Source organism: Leiobunum rupestre, chromosome 8 (assembly GCF_980474605.1).
Source record: "Leiobunum rupestre chromosome 8, qqLeiRupe1.1.hap1, whole genome shotgun sequence".
NCBI lineage: Eukaryota > Metazoa > Arthropoda > Arachnida > Opiliones > Sclerosomatidae > Leiobunum > Leiobunum rupestre.
In genome coordinates, this window is record NC_143391.1 from 27,234,022 (window position 1) to 27,245,165 (window position 11,144).

The window sequence follows — 11,144 nt, forward strand, 5'->3', positions numbered from 1 at the left end:
TATTGGTAGGTGTATTTCTTTTTATTCGTTCTAGCCTATTTCTATTTTTAAGACGTTAGTTAAACAGTAATTAGAGACTACGCATTTTAAACTCGGTGAAAAGGAACGTAAAACCTATTTTACGTTAATTTTACAATCCCAATCTGAACGTACATTTTAATATAGTTAAAAATTGTTTAGGCGCGGTTTAAAGGGCGTAGTCTGAAAAATAGTACGGTGTGGTGAGCTTCAGTGATAACAATGTTACCGCGTAGTTTCGAAGCCGTTGATTGGTTGTCTAGTAAACCCAGCGTGTGCGCTACCGACGAAAATTTTACGTCACCGATGGTTCAAGGTTGTAAACGTTTCATTTAAATATTTATGTTCAACTTCCAATACTTGACCCGTTATTTGACGAGTTAAATCTTTTAACCGAAAAGATAATCCCGTGAAGGTCTACTATAAACTACTCATTACGGACTTGTACGATATAAGCGAAGAAAAAATGGTAGGAAGTCATTCCGTAACATTTGAATCTCCGCGGAGTTAAACTATATGTTGTGTGTGCAGGAGTTTAGCGTTCAATTGTACGTCTTTGAGTTTTGGAAACGCGACTGGCCGGAGTTGAAAGGGGTCACCTCGGTTCCAGTGACGATTCCGTCCTCCATCCAACAGTGTCTTTGGCAGCCCGATCTGATATTCCCCAATTGCAAAACGTACCACTTGTACAAAGAGACTATTCCGAACTGCAATATGAGACTCCTCCCTAACGGATACGTCTCGCGTTTCAGCAGGTAACTTCTGTCGTTGAGCGCCATTAAAGTTTGAGAAACTTCTTCATATTTTGTTCTTGATTTACGATAGGTTCCATTTAGTGGCTAGTTGTCCGATGGATTTTTATCGTTATCCGATGGATACTCAGCGATGCGGCCTCAACATCACCATGTGTAAAAATTCAAGTTTTAAATTTTTGTAGAATGTATACGTATGAAATTTGAATGTTCAACGGGCGACTTTCTCTCCGACAGTCGCGTCCTTCACGGATGTCGAAATGAATTGGATAGACGACGCTCACGACGTGATTCTGAAAAAATACAAACCAAATATTGATATTTACGAAAATGTCGGTCCCCTTCAGTTTACGATGGATCACCCAATAGGACTTATCCATTATAGAAAATTACCAACGGGTTTGTGAGTTTTTATTGTAACGCGCGAGTCCTTCAACAACGCTTCTTTGATAATTACAGGGACTGAAATGCGCTACTTGGTGTGCATCTTTACCTTCAGACGGCAAGTTGTATCGACCATCCTTAATACGTACATCCCTAGTTTCTTGGTGGTTTGTCTCGCTTTCGTGTCCTTTTGGCTCGACGTCCAATCCGTTCCAGGACGCGTCACCCTAGGCGTCACCGCCTTGTTGACCTTGGCCACTCAAATCGTTCACGCCCGTAGCGCCCTCCCGCAAGTCAGCTACATGACCGCTATGGACGTTTGGCTTTTCGGTTGCTTGGTTCTCGTGGTTTTTTCCCTCGGAGAATTCACGATGGCGCAGAGGTGGTACTGGAAGGCAAACGACACTTCGGTAATTGGCGTGATATTTGAGATGGACTTATACGAGAGATAAAAGTTATTTTTACTTCCGTAGAATTCTGATTATAGAAATGAAAGTCATTCTAATTCGTCGAAGTTGTTCGTAAACAGAAGAAAACCCGAATTCAAAGGATTAGGTTTTTCGAAGCCGGCGTCTGACAATTTGTTAGACCGAATATCGAGAATTTTATTTCCGATGGTTTTGTTGGTTTTCACCGTTACCTATTGGATTTATTACGCAAAGTACAGCGCATAAGTGATTCGTGTAAATTAAAAGAGATGATGCTTAAACAAATTCTAATCAATAGTTTTTCACTGAAAAGTAAAGAATAAAGTCTGCCATTGAACTTAAGCTTTCTTTCTCCAGATTCCATTTTTTATTTGGATTTCTGAAAGTATGATTATGCATTATAATTGATAGTGTTGTAAAAGAACGGGATAAGGTTATTCTTATGTTATGGAGTTACAACACGATTAGATTTCTTAGCACTATCAAGTATGTTAACTCCATCAAAACTTCTAATTAAAATGGTAATTATTTAATTAAAATGGAACAAAACAAAAGAAAAACTTTATCGACTGACGTGTGCCCGCCTGAAATAATTTGCGATTCGAAACTAGGTTAATTTTAGTTTAATATACATTTTCTGAAACTGTGGAGTGAAAAACTGTGAATGTTATGAAATTTAATTATTTAATAAGTATTGACCTGAAAAATTTAAATAATAGGAAAATGTACAGTCGAAATTATATGAAATAATTTTTGTCTAGGTTTTTTTTCTTTTTCCATTTTTCAAATTTGAAATAGAATCCTAATCAACCTAGTCAACCGTAAACGTGGGTCTCGCTAATTACTCCGTGACCAGTAAACTATCAGTCGATAAAACTCCACCCTTTTCTACTTGTGTTTAATTAATGACTCGTGAGGCGTTACTGCCTGAAATAATCTCAATTTCAACATCAGGGGCGGGCTAATGGAAAAATACTTCAAGACGCCTAAACTCTCTGTAGAGAGAGAGAGATATATATATATATAAAAAAGCAAAATCAATTTTCGTTCTCTTTATATATCTTTCGAAACGGAAATTAAATATTCATACTACGTAAACCGAACAAGTTGGCAAGCCAAAATATACTTATCCTCGGAAGAGTTTGCCATTGGGCGTATTAACTACTGGACACGGCACTCAAAGATATACAGCCATATTCAGAGCGTCCTCCTAAAAACGTAAACCTGGTCCTATCCCGACCGGTAGAATATTTTTTATTATAATTAAAATAAATATTACAAATTTTATTGCCATAAACAAATATCAATAGAACAAAAAACTAACTTTAGACCAAAAACTTTATTAAATTAACAAAGCAAAAAAATGAGAAATTGAAAATACAAAATTAACAATTATTAGAACGCCCACGAAACGTAAAATATATACGTGCGATAAACTATTCTAAAGACAAAAACCAACCCTACGTATTAGAGGTCTTAAACAATCAAATATATACGGAAAACCAAAGTTAAAGCGAAAACAAAAACTGTAAGTAAAAGCATTAATAAAAACTGCGTGGGCTCACAACGACAACCCATCAAAGCCGGTAAAAATTAATGCAAATAAAAAAATCGTAGACGTGAAATCTCCCTCACATTATCAACATTTTCGATAAACTAAATAAAACCAGAAAAATAACTAATAGAAAAATATATAATAATAACCCAACCAAGCAACAAGTTAATTAGGAATAAAAAAAATGGTAGTCCAAATAGACGGTTTAAAAAAAATAAACAAGCTTGCCAGTCCTCTTCCCGAAGGAGGGTTTTGCTTGAAAATAAAAAGGGGGGGGGAGGAGGGGGGACATGTGACGCAGATCCGACGCCAAAAAAATATTTATTTTCAAGGTTTTTTCCGTTAAAATTCAATCTTCGAAAAATCGTCAGCGCAGCGTCTGCTTAAGCAAATCCAAAGGCTTACAGCTCTTTTAAACCTTAATTTTGTGTTCATTTTGGCTTAATTTCCAATTAGCCCTTCAACGTTAACCAAAATAAAGATTGTAGGTTAAAATTGTAGGTTAAAATAAACACTTCGTTATATTTGCATATATTTAAAACTTTTATTAAGATATTACCTTTTAACTGATTTATTTTGATTCATGAAGGTTTTCCGTCTATTTCAGTTTATTTCAAATAATTATCGATAATCCATTGAAGTTTACAAACAAATGTAAGAGATCAAATGACTAAGATACGATCTAGAATATGTTTTGAAGGGCAGCCATGTTTAATAAAATAAAAATCGTGAATGCGCATGCGTGTACTAGGATCTAAAGCAAACCAATCACGGTGTCCCTTCCCTCTAAGATATCCTCTAGACCCAGTTTTCGACGGTTACAATATTTGAATGGTTTTTCGTCTATACCCAGTATAAAAAAATTGTAATAGCAGAAATAAGCAATAAATAATATATAATAATAACTCAATCAAACAACGAGGTAATTCAAATACTTAGAAATACAGAAAAAGTCAATCCAAATACCCACGATAATAAAAATTGCAATAGAAAAAACTGAAAATGTATCACACATTTAAAGCCGATAAGAAAAAAGCGGTTTCGTATTACCAAAACGACGTAACCGCAAAGCTACGAACACAAACCGCAAAAAAAAGAGATACGTGGTTTTGGAAATAAGGCGTTTCAGAAAACATTTTACCAAATCCCAAAACTGCGAACGCGGTGAATTGCACTTTGCCCCGAAACTGCGAACGAGTTCCCGCAGCGAACAACAGACAGACACACCCCTCACACACACACACAAACAGACACGGTGATTGTGAAACCCCTCCTAGGGAACTAGTTCCCTCGGAGAGGTAAAAATAAGGTTACCTTGGTTAGACTATTATTATTTCAGACAACAAAGTTAAACGGCGGCGAAAGACCCAGTTCGGCGCGAAACGAAGGCGATCATATTTTAGCATATTCGATTTAAAAGTGTCGCGGCGTTGAAGAACAATCTCGGAATTGTGTTAGGTGAGACGCGAATACTAAGCCCGGTTTTCATTTTCCCCGATGACAATCCGGAAACAATTTCGGATCAATGTCATCCCAATTAGAAATTAAATGTGATCTCGGAAAACTTCTAAAGACAAACGGCGCGAGAGTATAGATTGGGCAGAAAGTTTGATTTAACACGGCTTTTTGGCAAATCTTATACGACAACGTTTAATAATACGAAATTCCAAGGTTTGCTCTTTCTATTCGCACGTTCACAAATAATGCTTAGTCCATTGGGGTATAGCAAACTGACGTTGATTTGGATCTGGTTTATTCTAAGGTATCTTTTCTGTTTTTAAGGAATTCATTTTTCTCAAATACATCAAACCGTTTTGAACGTGATCAAATTTAAATTTGAATTTTCTGTCGATCTCTAGTTAGAAGTCAGTCGAAGATAGTAGATAAAATGATTAAGTTCGAAGTGAAGTTTCCCAAGTATGAGCCCCCATCATTTTGAGCGCCTTTCTTGACCCACAGTAGTTGGAGGGGAGACCTTAGAAAGCTTTTAAAACTGATAACCTCATATAGATAGATTTTAAGCTTAAACGCGTGGTTCGTAACGGTTTGATGATCTATTAATAGACCATAATATTTATTCGTATCTACGTTCCTTACTATTGTATCGTCGAAGGTGTAACTGCGCTATCGATTGGAGTATTAGCAAGCCAAAATTGTGCGCCAACAACGAAAGTTACTCCTTAGTTCGAGGTAATGGTTCTGAGTATTATTGTAAAGAAATATTTATCGTAAACACAAGCACCTAATTATCGACGACTGCACGAAATACCGCAAAAACGGTACACGATTTATAAACACCGTTAACCTTAACGCCATAATCTTTTAAATCGACCCGAGGAATACGAAATAAATGGTAATAATACGAATTTCAATTGCAGGTAAAAATGTGATGAAAGTTTACTACAAATTGATGATCACCGATCTTTTCGACATTAGTGAAGAACGAATGGTAAGAAACTTTAATCAAGATTGTCCGCTTAGAAAAGTCAATTTTTCAAATTTAACGAAACATTTTGTAGGAGTTTGGATTACAAACGTTGGTCTTTGAATTATGGCAAGACGAAAGTTGGACTGAATTGGACGAGGATAATATTGGTCTTAAACCCGAAAGCATTCCACCGCAAGTAGTCCCTTGAGTTTTTATTTTAACTTATAGGCTTTCACCCTCTAATGTAATATTTCCTTCCGCAAGATTCAAAAATGCTTGTGGCAACCAGATCTGATCTTTCCCAACTGCAAGAATTCGGAGCTCTACGATGTCACGGTGAAAAATCTGTTCATGAAAGTACTTCCGGAAGCGTTCATTCTAAGATACAGCCGGTAACCGCCAATACTAGTCGTACTACTAGATCCTCCTTAAATTTAATTTCGTTGAATTTGGTAGCTACCATATGACTGTCAGTTGCCACATGGCCTTCCAGCATTACCCAATGGACACGCAGATCTGCGGTCTTAATATCACGCTATGTACGCTAAATATCCATTCATTTTGGGTTCGAATTGCGGTTAATATGATCTTCTCTCGATTGCAGTTTCTCATTTCGAAGACGAAGTTGATTTGCAATGGTTACCGGATGAAAGCGAACACCCTTCACTCGAAATTCTGAAACCAGCCATCGACGTTATTGACGGCGTGAAACCCTTGCAATTTTCACTAGCTCGAGTTAAAGCTATAAGAACGCGGGTTATGCTGTCGGAAGGTAAATCTTCCAAATTTCGTTCGCGTTTACAAAGATTAATAATCGAATTTTATTTGATTTGAAGATACGTACACTATTATTCTGGTCTGCGAATTCACCTTCGTTCGTCATCTGACCGCTAGCCTGGTCAATACTTACATTCCTAGCTTCTTGGTAGTCTGTTTATCCATGGTATCATTCTGGCTCGACGTTTCGGCGGTGCCCGGTCGGGTCACTCTAGGAGTGACTGCCCTTTTAACACTTTCCACCATGATCGTCCACGCCAGGAGCTCTTTGCCGTCTGTCAACTACATGACCGCGATCGACGTTTGGTTGTTCGGCTGTCTCGTTATGGTGTTCTCTTCTCTAATAGAGTTCACCATGGCTCAAACTTTGTTTAGGCGATCTGTACAGAAAATCTCCAATGCGCCCACAAATGTGATATTTTTTAAGTAATTTATATCAGCACCGTCAATTTCTAATTCTTTAATTTTTGTCCATACCCAGCCAGAGAATAAACCACCATCCTGGCCTGTCAATAAAGAAACAGTCTTAGATTCCACGATTCCAACTATTATTAAGGAAGGGCAAGCGACGAAATTCAAAATACCGTTAAAAGTGTCGCTCCAGCTTTGTGGCAGAAGGCCTGACGCTTCTCGCCCGAACAAAGACAACATCTTGGATAGATTCTCGAGATTCATGTTTCCGTTCATTCTTATTTGTTTTTCGACGTTTTATTCCGTTTATTACTATAACAACGCGATTTCGAAGCAGATTTAAAGACTGGAAACGTATCAATAACGTAATTTAATCGGCTAAATAAAGTTTGAAAATGAACAGAATGTGATTGGTTGGTTCAGCGCGGCTGTCCCATGCCCTTTTAAAGGCCAAAAGTGAAAATTTTAAGTTTGTTTATATTATATTATATTATATTATATTATTTATTGCTAAAATTAATTCAAGTGGTACATGTAAATACGTTTTAGGTAATATCTGATAAACAAACCAAATGGTGCTCTTAAAAATTGATTGTTAATTAGATAATTTGCTTTAGTTTATTTATTTACAATTTGTACAAAGAAATAGTTAAATTTCAGGGTGTACAATATTTATAAATATTAAAACTTTTAGCCATGGTTTATTATAAATTGTTAAATTTCAAAAAAGCTCCGAATAAAATAAAGTTTTTTTCTAAGTCATGAAGTAGCAGCTTTTTTAAAATTTAACAATGTACAATATTTCCTTTTTACCATGGTAAATACACATAAAATTATATATTGTTCTGGGAAATTCAATAGTCCCATGGCGAAACCAAATATTTGGTATTTACATTTATTTTCCATAACTAAAATTTTTATTACTCTCAAGATAAAACTAATGAAGTAAATAATTACTTTTTGGTTAGAATCTAATATCAAATATTTCCATGTAATTAAGTTGGATGGGCATTGTTTCTCAAAAATTAATAACTATACTGCCATGGTGAAAGAATGGATTGGTATTTAGGAGGTTTAATTTACCAGCCTGGTAAAACGATTTATCATTTTCACCAACTAGGTTTTTAAGTGCGTAATTCTCAAAGAGTATTATACTTATATTTAATGAAGAAATTTTTTTAGTTTAAATTTTTTTGTACATTTTTAATTTACAACTAATTCAAAATATATCAAAATGTCGTTAAGTAGTTTTTGAAGAGCTACATGGTTCGGGCTGAATTTTTTAAAATGATTCTGTGTCCCTTTAAGTACAAAATACGTGTTTTATGTTGTTGAACATGAGCAGCAAAAATATCGATGATTATTTTGCTCCAAAGTGGATTCGATTAATTTCATTAATTCCAAACTCGATTATTTCAGCAATAAAATGTACGTTCTTAAAAAATCTATTCCTTCGTTTCTAACACTATTGTATGAATTTATTTAAATAAACCAAAAGTGGACTAGAGGCAACTTTAATTTTGTTTTTGTTGTGTAGAAAATGCGTTGTATATATAAGCGAAATTCAAATTTGGTCAAGTTAGCCAACAGCTGGACAGAGTTGTTATAACGTTATGAAAAATAATACCATTATTAGTTTAAATTATAAAAGTTTAGTAATTTTTCCATCTATTTATTACTGTCAATTACACAAGTTGAAGGTTTTTGTCAACAATTGAAACTAGCGGTTTAACTTAGACAAATGATAGATATTAAATAGGTTAAGCAGCTCACGTTTTGAACGGGAAATATCGAGGCTTACACAGTGGTTTACTTGTTTTATTCAATAATATTTATTATTTGTCTAAGGTAGAAAACACTAAAGAACAAACAGAGCATTCGTGCGTTGTCTAGTACTGATAACTAAGCACATTATTAATCTGATCACCTTATCGGTTCTGGTTCAGGTTCTGGTTCAAGTTCCGGTTTGGAGGGCGATAAAAATAGTTCTTTAAAACTTGTTATTATTGATTATAAACTTGTAAATATTTTTGTACATATAAAAGTTGTGTAAATAGATCGATTCAGAAAGTCAGTGGATGAAAAAGTCTTTCCACCCCAATTGTAATGATCCACTTCCCTTACGTCAAAACGTCGTCTGCTCTATCGTCTTCTCTCCCAAACTTACAAGCTAGCTGTACTATAATTGCACCTGGCCAAAAGTGACATAATTACCATTATGTCACTTTTGACCTGGCTAAATACCCCACTAAAATATAACGAATTTGCAAAACCACAAAAAGATTCGAAATAGTACGAAATGACCCTAATGTGTGACATTCGGTTATTTTCTGTCTATAAGACGCTTATATAAAACCTATTCATCGATTTGCCTAGAAGTAGTAATACAGATGACCACGACATACTTGTAAAAGCGCGATATTTTAAAGCGCGCGCAGGTTAATATTTCAATATAGAATGACTTCTAAAAGAAAGAAATGAGCGCTCGCTATTAACTTTAGCCTTACAAACAAAACTAACATAATTGATGCTTCTATAAAATAAAATGAATAAAAGGTAAAAAAAGAATGTTTGATAATGATCGATTTTGATAACAAAACAAGAAAAACCCGCAGTGGCGTCACCAGGATTTCAAAATTGGTGGTGCTTAAGCCATAAGCCCTGGTCAGGGGCGCTCTATTGAGGGAGAAGGTGGAAAGCCTCCCCCCAAAGAATGGTTTTAAAAGTTTTTGATACCCTTTTTTTAGGAAGCATTTAAAAAAAATCAAAGAAACTTTTCGCCAAGTGAATCGGAAAAATTCTGAAATTTTAGGAGGCGCTTTTTGGAAATTTTAGGTGGCGCTTCAGAACTGTTTCAGGTGGCTCAAGCACCGCCCAAACCACCCTAGCGACGCCACTGAAAACCAGGAAATTGGTATTTTGTAGCAAAGTGGCCACCTCAGTCCCGTTTTTTTAGGTGCAACGTTACAGTGATATATTCGCTATTCGTAGGCTTGGAATTGAGAAATCAATGAAAAAAACACGTTACACCGCCCAGAATTGGTTAAAAACTTTGTACGGAGACTGATTGATCCGAAAGGCGTGGCGAATGAAAATATTTTGCACACTGTTAATAACAACCAAACACTAGTGTTTGTGACTCTATAATCTGCTCTTAATTAATTTATTGCCCACGGTGACGAAGAACAAAATTAGAATGGAACAGAACTGCGTAGTAGTCGAAAAACTCAGCATAAAAATGAAATTTATCTTCGCTAATTTTATTATCTTCTCGTTAATGTAAGTTACATTAAAATCATTTTATGTATTTGTGGTATTTTATACGATAGCTCATTGTCAATTTCTAGAATCAACGTTTATGGCCAGGTTCCCGATTGGAAATACATCAAACCGCCTTTCTGCATAAATGACGATAATTATAAAAGACCCAGTGAGATAATACATTAGGTATACGACCCCATCCACAGTATACTTTGGCTAATTCTGTCGCTTTTTTGAAGGTGAACCTCTGAATATTTCGGTGATTGTGATGATTGTATCGTTATATGACATCTCGGAAGAAAAGATGGTAGTATGACGTCGCGTGTGATTCATTATCATTTTATTTTATTCGTTTTAATTTCTACGATAAGGAGTTTGGGATGCAAGCTGTGCTTACAAATAAGTGGAAAGATCCATACATGAACACTTCGGGACTCGCAATGGGAAGGCTACTAGAGATTCTACCTCCTCATATTGAAGACTGCTTATGGAAACCGGACACGATTTTTTCTAACGCCAAAAAGTCGGAGCTTTACCAGGACACTTTGCCGAATACAAACACTCGACTGCTATTTGATGGTGACATCTCGAGATCTGGCAGGTATATAGTTAACATTAAAAGTAAGATAAGTAGCGTCACAAGAGGGGTGTGTTAGGTGCCGAGCGCACCGAGTGACACTCGCACCATAATTTCAAAATTTATTTCCAATTTTTTTGAAATTGCGAAACTTCTACCACTTGTGTTTATTTAATTTTTGAATATAGAAACATTTTTGTTGAATTATTTAATTTTTGTGTAAACAAATGTTGATTGTGTAGGTACTACTGCCTAAATACCAGGAGTATATAATATGTCTTAGGGATGAGTATCAATATTCCTATACTGCTATTGTTATTCGACTGAACATGTATCTTCGAAGTGAAATACAACATAATATATATTGTTTATTATAAATTATTAAATCGGATAAAATATGGCTTATAAATATATTTTATATTTTACCCGCGAAGTATCAGGTGACATCGTTTTAGTGACGCCACTGGGCAGGATAACTACTAATCGATACGGTATTTTTTTATTTCTGTCTGATCAGATATAAACTCACACTGAGCTGCAGCATGAACTTTCA

At 35.5% G+C, this 11,144-nt stretch overlaps 1 protein-coding gene across 1 annotated transcript; it reads left to right on the plus strand.

The window, feature by feature from the left end:
- The first annotated feature begins 240 nt into the window (after positions 1-240).
- Positions 241-10,817, plus strand: LOC149932964 (uncharacterized). The gene is made up of 15 exons (XM_090157207.1): positions 241-334; positions 420-487; positions 550-773; positions 844-926; positions 1,008-1,169; positions 1,230-1,484; positions 5,516-5,586; positions 5,657-5,761; positions 5,830-5,957; positions 6,022-6,104; positions 6,170-6,337; positions 6,402-6,768; positions 10,101-10,183; positions 10,254-10,321; positions 10,386-10,817. Exons 1-15 carry the CDS (start codon positions 241-243, stop codon positions 10,668-10,670), a joined length of 2,244 nt encoding a protein of 747 aa, XP_090013333.1. The 3' UTR covers positions 10,671-10,817.
- The last annotated feature ends 327 nt before the right edge of the window (positions 10,818-11,144 follow it).